Source organism: Hyaena hyaena, unplaced genomic scaffold, assembly GCF_003009895.1.
Source record: "Hyaena hyaena isolate Hyena2069 unplaced genomic scaffold, ASM300989v1 scaffold_1257, whole genome shotgun sequence".
Lineage (NCBI taxonomy): Eukaryota > Metazoa > Chordata > Mammalia > Carnivora > Hyaenidae > Hyaena > Hyaena hyaena.
Window position 1 is genome coordinate 113,938 of NW_024081877.1, and position 16,317 is coordinate 130,254.

A 16,317-nucleotide genomic window follows, 5' to 3' on the forward strand; every position below is an offset into this window, starting at 1 on the left:
CCGGCCACCTATGGGGACTGAGCCCCCCTCCCCCCCGCCCCAGCCTCGCAGCTCCTGCACGGCTTGGGGCTCTCCAGGCTTGGCGCGGCAAGGTGGCGTCCGCTCCACCCGCTCTTCTCCAACGTACAGTTTATTTATAGGGAGCTAAATTCTCCAAAAGGGTGGGGTGAGGGGCGACAAAATTTGTCCTGCCCTCTCCGCGGCTCAGTCCCTGTGACAAAGATCCCATTTGATCAACAAGCAAGAGACAGGAGAGAAACGAACAGGGCCAAAGGCCCTGCTCTGGGGGAATAAGTGCAGCGTTTACTGGGGAAGGAGGGATGGAGGTGACAGTCCGGGAGGATGGCTGCCGCGGTTCTCAGCTGAAGTGAAGACTCACCCGCCAAGAGCAGGATGAATGACCACCACCTCGGGGTCGCCTTCTCTTTTCCGTTTTCCTTCCACTACCAGAGAAGAAGGGTCCAGGAAGACAGAGAAACAGACAAAACCCAGGGTGAAGAGACAAAGAGGGAGAGGGGAGGGTGGTGAAGAGAGAGAAAGAATATGAATATTATATTCAAGATATGAACAAATGTAAGGGAACTGAACATGCCGAGAATCAGATCCTCATCTTTTTTGCAATCTACAAACAAGAGAGGCGCGCAGTTCCCGGGGATGCTCAGCTTTATCACCAGCACGCCCTCCTCCCCACTCCACCCAGTCCTCTTGCCCCCGCGTGCTCGCCCGCTGGGCCTCCACAGACTCCCGCCCAGGCTCAGCGGGGCAGGGGTACCACTCCATCCCGCCAGTGTGTAAATTTCCGGCTGGCCCCGCCCCGCCCCGCCCCGCCCCCCGTGCCTTGGTCCCGCCCCAAACCCAGTGCCCGCTGGGCGGCGCGCTGATTGGCCAGCGCCTGGCGTAGCCCGGCTCGGCAGCTCTGGCTTTCACCAGCTCTCTCCAGACTCCACCGCCAGTAGTTTGCGGCAACGGGAGGAGCGGCAGCAGCAGCACTAGTGGCTGTGGCGGGCGTAGGGGTAGACGTACCAGCAGTCGCAGACGGCAGCACAGCTCCAGCACACCATGCCGGACTTGTCCGGAGGGCAGTGGCACTCGCGTCCCTAGCCTGGCACGGGCCCTTGGCGCATTGTGCTCCGCGGCATTCCGGCTGAGCGCATTCATCAGAGATTGGAAACCTCCCACCCCTGCTCGCTTACACTCCACATTCACACACCTCGCACCGCACGCTCGCTCTTCCTCTCTCTCACGCATTCACAGGGAGCGAGACAGACCTCCAGAGTGCGAGAACGTCCGGGAGGGAGGGAGCCCAAACGCAGCGCGGCCAGCGCCTCCCTGGGAGGATGGAATCAAGACGCTCCCGCAAGTAAACTTTGGCGGCTACATAATCGACCACCGTGGCAGCTGCTGAGGTGGATCTTAGCGACATTCGACTGGGCTAGGAGGGTTTCCTCCCACCGCGGCGGCGGCGATAGCGGCCCGCAGAGCGACACCCCAGCGTAGACCAAGGGAGGAGGTGAAGCCCCCGGTACCCGCGGCAGCTGCCCCGCCTCTCCTGGCCGGTACTGTTGTCGATTTCCCTTCCCTCTTCCCTGTTCCCTGCCCCCCTCCCTCGCCTCCGGGCCATTGACAAGAATGGGACTTTGATTTTTCTTGGACAAATCTCCATCGTCCAGTTTTCCCAAACTTGACGTGGAGCCTCGGGCTGCGTTGGTATCTTTGATTTCTGAGACGCACACGCCCGCAGTCCAACTGCTCTGTGGAGGGGACTCTGCACCCACCTCCAAGCCTGGACAGACTCGCCCCCCCCCTCCCCCAGTCTTCTGAAGCCAACCTCAGTGAGAGGAAGCGGGCTCTAGTCTCAGCAGCCTCCCTCTCTCTCCTCCCCCTTCTTCTGCCAGCCCTGGTATCGCCATCCCTTTCAGCTGGATACCCGGGAGCCTCCAGCGCTTGACAGCAACTCTAAGTCCCACCTTTGATCATTCTCTCTCCCCAACAGACCTCGGAAAGGCCAGTGTGGCCCCCCCCCGGACCTCGAAGGGCGCGTTCCAGGCGGGTTCTCTCTCCGCAGTGAGCCAGGAGAGCTGGGGGGAGGTCCTTGCGCATGCCAGGTGCACAGACAACGCGTCCGCCAGCCCCAGTGCGGGTGCGCCGTGGTGGGTCGGGTAGGGCCTGAGAAGCTGCACCCCCACCAATCTCCCCGTCTTGGCCCCAGGTGCGGTCCAGACTCAGCCTCCCGTCAACCAGGCAGCTCAGACCGCGTCCGACCTGCAGCCCTGCGCCGCTTCAGCCAGTCGCGCCTGGCTAACTTTGAAGGGAGAAAACTGAGTAGCCGGGCTGGAGGGAGGGGGCTCGGCGCCGCGCTGCGCTCCCTCGGCCCCCCAGAGCCCCCAGGCCCCCCGCCAGCCCCCTTCGAGCCTGCTGCAACCTCAGCATTGGAGCCGGCACGGGTGTCTCCCCCGCGCCGCCGGGCCGCCCTGGGAGAGACTCCTCCCGCGGCCTCCGGGGCCGCGGGGCGCGCGCAACAGGCGGCCCGAGTCAGCGGGAAGCTGGAGCGCCGGCGGCGTAGGCCTCGGAGGGGTGTGGAGAGGCGAGGCCAGGCAGAGCCCCGCGCAGCCATGGAGTCTCTCCTGCTGCCGGTGCTGCTGCTGTTAGCAGTACTGTGGACACAGGCAGCCGCCCTCATTAACCTCAAGTACTCGGTAGAAGAGGAACAGCGCGCCGGGACGGTGATCGCCAACGTGGCCAAGGACGCGCGAGAGGCAGGCTTCGCTCTGGATCCACGGCAGGCCTCTGCCTTTCGTGTGGTGTCCAACTCAGCTCCGCACCTGGTGGACATTAACCCCAGTTCAGGCCTGCTTGTCACCAAGCAGAAGATCGACCGCGACCTGCTGTGCCGCCAGAGCCCCAAGTGCATCATCTCCCTTGAGGTCATGTCCAGCTCAATGGAGATATGTGTGATTAAGGTGGAGATCAAGGACCTGAACGACAATGCGCCCAGCTTCCCAGCGGCACAAATCGAGCTGGAGATCTCAGAGGCGGCTAGCCCTGGCACGCGCATCCCGCTGGACAGCGCCTATGACCCGGATTCTGGCAGCTTTGGTGTGCAGAAGTATGAGCTCACGCCTAACGAGCTGTTTGGCCTGGAGATCAAGACGCGTGGCGATGGCTCAAGATTTGCAGAACTTGTGGTGGAGAAGAGTCTGGATCGCGAGACACAGTCGCACTACAGCTTTCGCATCACTGCACTCGACGGCGGCGACCCACCGCACCTGGGCACTGTTGGCCTCAGCATCAAGGTGACCGATTCCAATGACAACAACCCGGTGTTTGGCGAGTCCACCTATGCAGTGAGCGTGCCAGAGAACTCGCCTCCCAATACACCGGTAATCCGCCTCAATGCCAGCGACCCAGATGAAGGTACCAATGGCCAGGTGGTCTACTCCTTCTATGGCTATGTCAACGACCGCACACGTGAGCTTTTCCAGATAGACCCGCACAGTGGCCTGGTCACAGTCACCGGTGCCCTAGACTATGAAGAGGGCCACGTGTACGAACTGGACGTGCAGGCTAAGGACTTGGGGCCCAACTCCATCCCTGCACACTGCAAGGTAACCGTCAGCGTTCTGGATACCAATGACAACCCGCCGGTCATCAACCTGCTGTCAGTTAACAGCGAGCTTGTGGAGGTAAGCGAGAGCGCCCCCCCGGGCTACGTGATTGCGCTGGTGCGGGTGTCTGATAGGGACTCTGGCCTCAATGGGCGCGTGCAGTGCCGTTTGCTGGGCAACGTGCCCTTTCGACTGCAGGAGTATGAAAGTTTCTCTACTATTCTGGTGGACGGACGGCTGGACCGTGAGCAGCATGACCAGTACAACCTCACGATCCAGGCGCGTGACAGCGGTGTGCCCATGCTGCAGAGTGCTAAGTCCTTTACAGTTAGAATAACCGACGAGAATGACAACCACCCGCACTTCTCCAAGCCCTACTATCAGGTCATTGTGCAGGAGAACAACACGCCCGGCGCCTACCTGCTTTCTGTGTCAGCCCGAGACCCGGATCTGGGTCTCAATGGCAGTGTCTCCTACCAGATCGTGCCGTCGCAGGTGCGGGACATGCCTGTCTTCACCTATGTCTCTATCAACCCCAACTCGGGGGACATATACGCGCTTCGATCCTTCAACCACGAGCAGACCAAGGCATTCGAATTCAAGGTGCTGGCCAAGGATGGCGGCCTGCCCTCGCTGCAGAGTAATGCCACGGTTCGGGTCATCATCCTAGACGTCAATGATAATACACCCGTCATCACGGCCCCACCCCTGATCAATGGCACTGCCGAGGTTTACATCCCCCGCAACTCTGTCATAGGCTACCTGGTGACAGTAGTCAAAGCAGACGACTACGATGAGGGCGAGAATGGCCGGGTCACCTACGACATGACTGAGGGCGACCGTGGCTTCTTTGAAATAGATCAGGTCAATGGTGAAGTCAGAACCACTCGCACCTTTAGTGAGAGCTCAAAGGCTTCTTATGAGCTTATTGTGGTGGCCCACGACCATGGTAAGACATCTCTCTCTGCCTCTGCACTTGTCCTAATCTACCTGTCCCCTGCTCTGGACGCCCAAGAATCAATGGGATCCGTGAACTTGTCCCTGATTTTCATTATTGCCCTGGGCTCCATTGCGGGCATCCTCTTTGTCACTATGATCTTCGTGGCGATCAAGTGCAAGCGAGACAACAAAGAGATCCGGACTTACAACTGCAGGTAGAGCCAACTTTTTTTGTTTCCTTTGTGTTGAATGAAGAAGGTGTATCTGTCTCTGTGTGAAAATCCCTGTGCTTTTGTTTCCTACTTAAATGCATGCTCTGTACATGTTGTGCTTTTTTTGGAGGGGGGAAGTCTGTGGCAGTCCAAGTTGATCAATTCTTTTGATCTGACAGTTTGCTGGAAGACAATCATTTACTGTTCTAGTGGATTCTGTCACACAATGATGATGAGCAGAAAAGCAATTATCATTTTAAAATTTCCACAGCTGTCTCCACGAAGTTATGGTAGGAAAAAAAATGAGGGGGAGATAGAGATGAGAGAGAGAGAGAGAGAGTTAATTTACAGCAGAACCACCAATTCCCACAACTTGATTTCAGGGGCACAGTGGTTTGAGGACAGATATATTTGAAAGGAGAAGGAATGCTGGCAGTTGCCTTGTCGTGTTGTAAGGATGAACTGAAGAGAGCCGGTGACTGTCTAAGGTAGGAAACAGTTGAGGGAAGAGAGAACAGGAATGTGTGGGGAAGCAAGTGACTAGTGTTTTTTAAAAATGTGTTCTTGGCTTGTTTTGCATCCATTCTCCAAACATCTGGCTATGTAAGGTGAAATTCTACCAGCTATTTATGTTTTCAAATATCTGCTTGGTTGGTGGGATAGAGACCTAATATCCCAGTGGGGGGTAAGACTTTGCTTCCAGATGTTGTAGTAAAAATAGCAATCTTCTGGAGTTGATGGTGCTTTTCTCTAATGTGGGACTCTGCTGTAGCATTAAGGTCTGGTCCCTACCAGTGGATGTCACTGTGGGCTATGGTGTTACAGTTTCTCTTGAAGTGTATGCAGGGTGTATGTGTGTATGTGTGAGAGAGAGACAGAGACAGAGAGAGAGAATATGAGAATAGAAATACAGAAACTGGAATGACAAGTAGTATTAAAACATTTTCTGATAAACACATTAGAGGGTCTTGTTGAGGCCCTTCCTTACAATTGGATAGAACAAATAAATATTTCTAGAATCAATTTAGGATAATACATGTAATTTTTTTCCAGCAGTGTCTCATCGAAACGGTTGAAAAAAAAAAAGAAGTTGTTTATTTAGTTTGCTGAAATTGAATGATGCTGCTGTTTCCACCAAGGTGTGTGTGTGCTTTCAACACACCTACACATCTAGTGTGTCTTTTGTGCCATCTGTGCTTGCATGTTAATCAGTCAAAATATGTTCTTATAGGTCCAATTTGTATTTGACACCATCTGAAATGCACACTTTTGTGAATCAGAGCCCCCTGAATATGTAACAGCCATGCAATTATTGTTTCCCTTTTACTATTCTCTGCATTACACAAGTTAGTAGACAAATGCTAACCACACATGAATATCAATCAGGTGCCATAAAAGAGCAGCTGCAATGCCTCATAAATGCTTTAATCCTGTTACTAGTGAAATGGCCATGACTTTTCTTTCCTTCAGCTCTGAGTCATTTCAGATGGGAGAAATGGAAATTAATATTGCTCTTACCTTTGAAATCTGTGACTTCTAGTCGCGATTTTTATAGTAGAAAAATGTGGGGTCTGTAAGATTTTATTTATATGGAGACAATTAGAGAGTGGGCTCCTTTTAAGCCATTTCTTTAGCATAAAGTAAATGTATAAGACCCTTTACTTGATAAAAAATCATTTTGAAATAAAGATAGTGAAGGCTTTGCCACCTCTTGGTAATGTATGACTAGAAGTGAGAGCTCTTTCTGAGAGCTTCCAAAGGAGATCATTAAACAGGGAGGAGGGCATTTGAAATTTTAAAAAAAGAAAGAAAAAAGAAAATCTCAATTCTCTTCAACTTCACTCACATGTGTATTTTGTAAAGAGCTCTGTTCCCTGTGATAGTTTGGGATTAATGAAGTACAGTTTAATTAAATAATTGGTCAATACAGAAAGGGCTTTGCAGTGAATGCCTCAGCCAAGTAATTGGATGGGGCGTTGCCAAACTTACCCATCATGGGTAAACAAAATCATTAAAACTTCCCATTGATTCTGTAAACAGTTTAAAAAAGAAAATAAAGCCTAGTCCTGGGGTCTTTGGGATTTAATCTGCTCTCAAACTCCAGTAGCATCAGCTTGCTATCAAGGCAGGTCTGCCTGAGCACCCAGTGAAAGGGTGAGAGGAACACAACTGCTCTAGAAAGATCATGGGGACAGAGTAAGAATTTGCCTCTGGAAATATGCAATCTGTATGCTCAGACTTTTCAGAAACCTAAAGTTCAAGAGCTTGTCTTGCCATGTATTAAGCAGAGGTTTCTTTTTCTCAGCATCTTCTGAGCCTCTTCCGAGCCTCTTCCCCAAATGCATTCATTTAAGAGACTTGTGAGGTGATCTGCAATTGCTGCTGAATTGGGCTCCCTTTTTTTTATTCAATAATTAGCTTTGTTGAGCGAGAATGCAGTTTCTCTTCTGAAATCAACCCTGTATTATTTATTAACCCTATTGTTTTGTTGATTATTGTCCAGAAATGGAATTTTCAAACAATAGGGTGAATCATTATGTGCAAAGTAATAAATGACTTTGAATATCTGGCTACATTTTAATGTATTCCTTTTGACAAGTGTCTTAATGCTTGGTGTCTTTGGTGCACGTTGCTGGATCTGTGTCAGTGTTAATTAAATTGAGCTCTTTATGTTCCAGTTGCAGTGCAGCTGCTTGTAGGTACACCTGAATGGAGAAGGATGCTGAATGCACTAACCTTTAAATTACTTTGCAGTAATTGTTTAACCATCACTTGTCTCCTCGGCTGTTTTATAAAAGGACAAAACAGCAAGTGTCTGCATTGCATCTCGGTTTCTCCCATTAGCAAGGAGCAAGACAAAAAGGCAGAGGAGAAAGTGAGCCTGAGGGGAGAGAGGTAAAAAGCATTTCCCCTCATTCAAATGGGTTTGGCTATCAGATTTCTCCAGGAGAGGAGGGGATGGGGTAGGGAGTAGAAGGGAGCAGGGCTAGGGCAGAGGGATGGAAGGTGTGGAAGAGAAAAGCTGAGGACATGTCAAAGAATGGGGTCTGATCTCCTAACCCAGTCCAAAACTGATCAGGTCTATCAAAGACAAACCTGGCTGAGAGTATTCCCCACATGGAAAATGCCTAGAGGCACTGGAAAGGGGGTTATTTTTTATTTCCTTCTATCTCCTCTTCTGTTAAATTAAGACTTCCTCCTTATTTCACCCAGGGGTTTCTTTGGGTTCTAAGGGAGCTCCAGATTTGAGCATTTTCATGCTTTCGTTTTCATAGGCTCAACTTTCCATGCTCTCCCCTCCTTGCTAAATAGCCACTCACAATGAGGAATTCCACATCCAAAGTATAGAGACATATTTGGAGGTGGTGGAGTGGGAAGTCGGTCTGCTTTATATGAAAACTGTATGGTCCTTAGTTTGTTTTCACATGTAAAAAGCACAGGGAGAAACCTGATGATGTAATGCACCAGGATATGCTGGAGAGGAGATGGGGTGCAACTCTGTGGGGTGCCTAATATTTATTAATCAACACATGGTTCCGGAGGGCGTTAGCAATATATGTTGTCTTTTCTTGGTCACATAGAATCGCTGAGTACTCCTATGGGCATCAAAAGAAATCAAGCAAGAAGAAAAAAATCAGTAAGAATGACATCCGTCTGGTACCCCGGGATGTGGAGGAGACTGACAAAATGAACGTTGTCAGTTGCTCCTCCCTGACCTCCTCCCTCAACTATTTCGACTACCACCAGCAGACACTTCCCCTGGGCTGCCGCCGCTCTGAGAGTACTTTCCTGAACGTGGAAAACCAGAATACCCGCAATACCAGCGCCAACCACATCTATCATCACTCTTTCAACAGCCAAGGCCCTCAGCAGCCAGACTTGATCATCAATGGTGTGCCTCTGCCTGAGGTGAGTGCAGCTAAACAGCTCCTTGAGGTCCTCCCAGATCTCTTTCCTTGCTGCTTGCTGACAGAATAGGCCTCTATGCTGGAGAATTCCCTAGCAGGGTTGGAGAGAACTTCTCTGCCTAATCCCATTTCTGTGGTCAGGATTTGCTACCAGGCTCTCTTTTCTCAAAGGGTAACCCTTTGTATGGGTGGATGTTGGGAGTGGGAGCTCCAGAGGTCTGAGCATTTGAAATCTCTATATGGTATTCTGGCATAATATGAATTTGCTCCACCTGTTGCATATAAGGTATGTTTGCCAGCCAGTGGCAGTAACATTAAAGTGGCTCAGAAAGAATCAACAAGTAGTGTTAAAGATAGGTGAACCTTAGAATGCTACGGGACAAGTTTCCAGCGTGAGGTGATTCAGCCTCCTGAAGCCCCCTTTTGCTTTTGCTTTGGCCATATACGTGCTTTGCCAAGAATATGGATGGGCTGCTTAAAAGGAGTAGCCCTTTTAAGGTACTTACAGTGTAACTGTAAGGTAGTTCTTACAGTGACGTTCGACAAATGAGGTAGGGGAATGGTCACTAATAATGAAAATTTATTTCTGAAATTTATGAAATTATGATTAGAAATAGCTCGGTTTCCCTTTACCAGGTGTGAATGTTTTCAAATGGAAACATTTTTAAAAACATTATGTGGCCCGATGTTTGCTGGCTATTGAAATATTTCAGGGTAGTAGGGTGATGACATGGATGATGGTTATCATCTGGTGGTTGGCTAGGTGGAGGGCTAAAAGTTCTTAAGTTGATTTCATTTTTCTATGAATTGCTTAAGTCTCTCTTTGGTTGGAAATCTGATGCACTAGGAGGCATATGTCCTCTTCCAGGCCACTAATGAAAGGAATACTGTATATTTGAAGAACGCTTCCACATATTTTGAAGCATCTATATGACCATTGTCTCCTTTGATCCTTGTAGATAGTTATCTTGAAAGATTTCCCATCAGTAGACAGTGAAACAGAAGCCCAGAGATGGGAAGGGAGATGGTAAGGAGTCACAGAGCAGGAGAGAGAGGGAGGGAAAGGGAGAGAGAGACGAGAGACTAGGTATCAGGGCTCTATGACTCTCTGGCAAGTGCTGTTTCAGTGACACCTTCCTGCCTGGGAAATAATTCAGCCTGATATACTTAGGCTATGATACATATAAAATGACCTTATAATATTTGTATCAATTTCATAGGGCAAAGGGTTTTAGAACTTCTTGAATCAATTGTTTTTACTAGTTTTCTGAAGAATAATTCTCATCAGAATTAATTGGACCAAACAGCAGTGCTTTTAATGAGAAACTGATATTCTGCAAGTAACAAACCACCAATATTTTCAATCTATAAGTCTATAAATAAGGATTTATTGAAAATCCAGTATCATGGTAGATAGGCTCAGTTATAATTATGGATTTCAGTATATACTACTAGGAGCTAGAAGTCTATACTTTTTGGAGGACTATTTGTGGAGTTCAGCAATGGAGAGGGAGAAGTAGTGCTATGTAGTGGAATCAGGTAGATCATGATTTTGAATCTCATATGGGATCCATCTGAGTCTCTCTTCCCTCATCTACAAAATGGACATATCTACCATACAGCATTGGTCTAAGGAATAATATGACATTGTGAAATATAAAAGGTATGACACATACATGTTCCTTGAATCATAGATGTCTTCATTAGGCAATAATTGGAGAATCATTTATTATGGCCTGCACACGTGAGCATGACCCCACAGACACTGTAACTAAAGAGGAATTTAAGTTGGCTTTATATAGATAACACCTACAAAGTGGTGTGGTTGGAGTATTCATATTGGATATTAAACAATGAAGGTAAAAGATGGCAAGGTTGTCGGTGCAGGTGCTGACTCCTATTGCTTGTGGAGACAGACAAAAAATAATCATCTGAGGGCTTGGTGATTAATTATGTAATCAATTCAAGGCACTAGAGAAATGTAAGCACTGGTGCTTATGAGATACTTAGAGGGGGCAGGAGACATATGATGATGTCTTCATGGTTTACCTAAAATCTTGGTGTTCTTTTTGATTCTCTTATGGGCATAATGAGACAAAATACTACTTCAGTTATTTAGAAAAGCCATTGAAAGTCTGAATTCTGATCCTATCCCCAACTCACAAAGCCACATGCTCTCCTTATTTAACAAAATCACACAGATGTAATATTTGGGACTATTCAAGGGCCATGGCAGTGTGTACTAGACACAGTGAGGTTAAATGTGTATTTCTAATATGCAGTCCTGGAAAGTTCAATTAACAAACCCATCCATAGAGGAGAGACTCTCTCACAGCTGAGGATGAATCAGACCATTTAACTTGGATCTGCCACAAAGTAATGCATGGGGAAAATGACACTTCTCCTTTTATTTTCATACCAGAAGCCCCTGAATGTGGACTAGGTAGAATACTTAGGTACAGTGAAATTTACTGAAGAGCAAGAATGATTGATGCATACATTTAACTAATATTTGTTGAAGGTCCACTTTTTTTTTTCTCTAGGCTCTGGTGTTATAGAAGTGAAAAAGATGTTCTCCTGTCTCAAGGAATGCATGTTCTAATAGATGAGACAAGCAAGCAAATAGGTGATTTGCAGTACGGAATGATTAATGCTACTATCTAATTCAATGGGATATTCTCCATTCCTGGGATAGTAATATTCTGATATATTTCCTACCTTCTCTTTATAATTTCTGATTAATTAATCCATCCAAGGAACCACCATCTATTAAGGAGTTATAGCACAGAGTGATAAGTGCTACAATGTGAAAAATATGAGATTCTATGGAAATTTTTGCATTAAATCTTAGGTCAATTACATTTTTCTTTACATTATTTCATTAAACCCTTCTTTTATTTGATCATTAATTAAACCCAATAACATTTATTGTACACTTAGAATGTGCTAGACACTGTACTACTTGCCCAGGATACAAAAATAAAACACTTGATCCTTGACCCAGGGGAGTTTACAGGGAGACAGACAAGTAAACAGGTCAATTCAATTCAGGATAACACTTCTTTCCTGAACATATGTTACGTTATTACTCTCCAGACTGGGACCAAAGCACTGCACATTAGGTTTCTCTGCTGGGCTACCTTGTGACAAACCTACTCCCTTCATTAGCTGTAGTTGGTTATACGGCTTATATAGACATTGTAGAGGAGTCAAAACTTCTTCCCTTTCAGCAAGCACTCCATCACACCTTATCACCATGACATTAAATCAAATAAAGCAGTAAGTATTATTAAAGAATCCACTATGTGCTCAGCTGTGTGGCAGGTACCATGGGGATCCCAAATAAATATGAGGTGTAGCATTTGCCCTCAGAGAGTTCAGTCTGGCTGAGTAGCTGAGATCACCCAGTGATTTCCCTGTAAGTAATACAAGAGAGTTCTAACCACGTACTACTTCGTAGACTTCTTAGTTGTCCTCTTCTCCTTCTTCCTTGGCAGCCCTGCCATCATTTATAGGTAGACTTATTGTTGAACTCCTAAGGTTTTGTGCTGATTTAAGTGTAACTTTTATATCAGTGTGCAAAGCTAGCCACATCCATCTGAGTATTTTTGGCTCTTGCAACCAAAGGGAACATGATATTAAGTGCAGTTAGAGGTAGGTAAGGTAAAAAGAATGGAGCACTGGTCTAGGGAATTGAAACTCAGCCTTTAGTATCACAGAGACCATCTTGCCTAGAATAGCATATCATTATTTACCGGTCTTCTAATGTTGATCAGGAAATCAGCTATGTGGATTTTGTGATTTTGGACACAAATTTGAAGAGGGAAAGTGAAGGATGCTTTTGCTGTTTACAGCAGACTTTTGTAGAGTTAGTGATGTCAGGTAGCTCATACATATTTTAAATTGAAGGGTGAGATTTCCATTTCTTGACTTCCTGGTATATTTAGTCCATAGATTTGGTATAAGCATAAGTGAATGTATGTGTGATAGGAGAGTGCAAAGAGGGAAAAGAGATTGAAAATGAAAGAGAATGGCGGAGAGAGAATAATAATAGATTTGCTAGTTTGCTAAGATTTTTTTCTAAAAATATTCTAGCATTTTTAGATTCTCCTTATTATGGCAAATGCTTTTTCTTCCAATCTTATGGAATGGAGGCATGCCTACTGAGTACCTTTGGATGCTGGAAAGTGAAAGTACACCAGTATCCCTGCATTACCCCTTTTGTCACCCAAGCCGTGGTCATTGCTGGAGGGAGAAAATGCAACTCATTTCTTCTATTACTACCTGGAGACTTTGGTGAGACCTCCCTGCCTTTGGGGGTGGGTGGTCAAATGGCCCAGACACCCAGTGTCTTTGGTGAGGTATTTAAAATTTTTGGTTTTCTAATATTGAATATTTCTGAGCTGACAACTCTAAGAGAGTGATAGTCGGCAAAAGCTTCCAGAATTCTAGTCATATGTGCATAGAGATTTAGATTTTGTTTTCGAACTCAATTTTGAGTTCTCTCTTTCTACTGTTCACTAGCAAACTGTAGCATCCTAAGGGTGACATCCTAATATGGACAGTGGATATGAGACATCCTAAGGGTGTGTGTGTTCTGCTAGGACACTGAGAAGTTTCATGAGTAGCAGTGGAAGAGTTTGCAGACTAAGGATGTATGTGGCAAACCAAATTGAATGCTTCCAATTATCTTTTCTTAGTGCCTGTTTTCTTAGTTCAAATAATTAAACTAAAACATCAGTTAGGCTTTGAAGAAAAATAAGAAAAAAGAAATAGCTCAGCATATTTGGTCCCTAAAACAGAGTTTTAAAATTAGGGATTTGCAGAAATTTGAGTGAAACTCTGGATTAATGAACTAAAACAGTAGCCACAAACCTATCAGATGTCAGATTCAGAAGTCACTAGGAAATTAATAGTTATGATGAGGCTAGTTTGGATAGCAAGGAAATGATACAAAACACCACCTCCAATTAAAACAAAGCAATAAATTGTTCAGTGAGCATTTTTAATTTTACTTTCCTTGTTATGACAGTGTCTTGGAACCATCTAAGTCTTATCTCTAAAGGGTCAAAAGTAACCCTCAGGTTGTAGAAGGAAACAATGGAAAACAATGCAGCCCACATCTTTTCAAGTGTACTCACTCCAGTTTTCTTTAAAAATCAAAGGCTCTGCTTCTACGAGGAGACATTCTAGGCCATCCACTGCCTACATTGTATCTTCTTGGCCCATTCAGATCTAACAGAGGCAGTACGTTTCCCAGTGGGGATCTGTTTGCAAGATGTGTTCCAGAATAAACCGTTCCACTGTTGTCTCCATGCAACTGCTACAGAACTGAGTTAGTTTACATTAGTATTTGCTAATTTATTATTATCATTCCTTATTGGCAATTAACTGGTTACCTTAGAGATCACCTCTCTCCCCATACACCTTCACTAAAGTTGAGCTCATCCAGAGTACTTGCTAATGATCTTGAGATTTCTCTCCCTTGAGGCCTGGAAGCAGGACATTTTCCATATAGGGCTCTGAGGCTTTGGAATTCTTATTGAGGACCACTTGTTTTGGGTCCTGGTGGCCCTACCTCATTTTTCTTTGATTGTCAGCCAGACTTATAAGGTGGGAAGAGCTTCAGACCTCTCCTTCCCTATCCTTGCCCCAGTTTTTGCTGTGCTTTTGGTATACTGTTCCCAGAGGCTGAAGGGTTGTGGAGGATTGCTTGTTAGGAATCAGAGGGCTAAAAAAGGATGAAGCCACCTCCTGGCAAAGCTGGAGTCTTTCATTGATGGTGCTGCAGTGGATCTGAGGTGGCTGTTTGGAGTTCCAGATGTTGACCCCTCTGCTTGTGTATCGCAGCTTCCAGGGCTTAGGGGAGACCAAGCTTGGCTGGATCGAGTGTCTCAGATGCAGGTAAATGAAACCATTTGTACAGGAGGCCTGCGTGTGAGAGGCGGGAGGCTGGCTCTGGATTGGCCATTTTCCCCTACTGAGAGGAGGCTTAATTTCTTGATGTGTGACTGGCTGGCCTTTAATATGAGCCTCATTACTTCGAACACTTGAGAGGCTTGAAGTGAAAGTCCCAGAGGATCAGTTGTTTGTAGAGGGAAATGCTCTTCAAGTTACATTTCCTTTTTGGCTGTTGTATAGTTACTGAGTGGCTTTTGTGTGGGCTGCATGGCGAGGGTCACTCTGCTAACAGTGGGTGTACCCAGGCTGTTAGCGCCTCCCTGTGTCACCCCAGGGAATGGTGAGGAAAGTACTGCAGCTGCCTGGAGAACAGCTTTGTCAACTCCAGTAACTTGGGCTCCCATGTGGAAATCTCATTTGTTATATCATTCAGCATTTTGCTTAAAAATATTAGCTAGAACCACACAGCTCCGCAGCACTCCTGAAAGAGAAGTGATAAGGAACGAGTATTTTCACTCTATGATCATGAAAATGGAGTTACAGAGAGGACAAATGACTCAACTAGACACACAACATTTGGGGCCAAACCCGACTCCATTTAGCTTGACAGCAGCTTCAAAGTGCTTTCTGTCACAGAACAGATTGGGTGTCATAAGAGGACCTGTGGATGTACATTTGAATGGTAGCTGTGTTCCTGAATAGCTGTGCAGCAAGCGTTTTTGTAAATTAGACCATTTTAACCACAGTGATGACATTCCATATTTATAGAAACGCTTTCATAAAAGAAAGAGTCCCATATAATAAACTCCTGACTGAAATTTCCTTTGTTAAGTCTGGGTTTTTCACCTATCTTGCTTACGTAAAGTGAGATTCCTCACATTGGCAAGATTTACAAAATTTTTGAAAGATGGGCCAATTCATTATTCTCTTGAATTCTCGCTGTTTGGTGAGAATTTCCTGCTTGAATTTCACTTAATTAAAAAATGTAATTATGTAATATTTAAAATATGTGCAGCCTAGAGAAGACAGATACGTATCACCTGGATTTAACAAATGTTACATTTTGGGGTACCTGGGTGACTCACTCGGTTAAGAGTCCAACTTCAGCTCAGGTCATGATCTCATGGTTTGTGGGTTTGAGCCCCTCATCGGGCTCTGTGCTGACAGCTCAGAGCCTAGAGCCTGCTTTGCATTCTGTGTCTCCCTCTCTCTCTGTTTCTCCCTCACTTGCTCTCTGTCTCTGCCTCTCTCAAAAATAAAATAAAAATTAAAAGTAAATATTCCTCTGTGTCTTTTAAAAAATGCTACAGTTCATATTTGTTCCAGATTTTAAAAATTAAAGATTACAGCTACCCCCTTCCCATCCTATTCATCTCCCTCCACTCTTTGTAAATCTGTGTTGGGAAGAACTGCAGCCTATCAGGAATGTTGGTACTTCTTGTCTTAGCTTCCTGAGCAAACTCATAAAAGAGGTGGCTCTCGCTTTGCTGCTTCACGTTCTGAAAACTCGCCAAGTCAGAAACTGCCTCCCAGATTGAGTAGAGCCTGAGAACTACTTTATCAAATGAAAGAACTCTCTGATACTTCCTTTAAATTCGGCTTTAGGGGAAGTAGAATATTACTTTTCAGCAAGAACAAAATGAGAGTGAGAGATTGATAGACAGGTGTTATAGGTAGCTACTTTGAGTTTTAAGTAGACCGTTTGGGATTGAAGCAGGCAAGGAGCTTGGTGTGAAGTCTGCATTCTCCTTG

The 16,317-nt window shown here is 46.0% G+C and overlaps 1 protein-coding gene across 2 annotated transcripts in view; it reads left to right on the top strand.

The window, feature by feature from the left end:
* Nucleotides 1–2,612: 2,612 nt before the first annotated feature.
* The window catches only part of PCDH19 (protocadherin 19), a 158,912-nt gene continuing 145,207 nt past the window's right edge, over nucleotides 2,613–16,317 (top strand). The window contains exons 1-3 of one of the 2 annotated variants that reach the window (XM_039223036.1): nucleotides 2,613–4,759; nucleotides 7,511–7,651; nucleotides 8,338–8,665. In XM_039223036.1, coding sequence (XP_039078967.1) covers nucleotides 2,613–4,759; nucleotides 7,511–7,651; nucleotides 8,338–8,665 — 2,616 coding nt within the window. The remainder of the gene's footprint in view (nucleotides 4,760–7,510; nucleotides 7,652–8,337; nucleotides 8,666–16,317) is intronic. The other variant, XM_039223037.1, reaches the window with a different exon arrangement.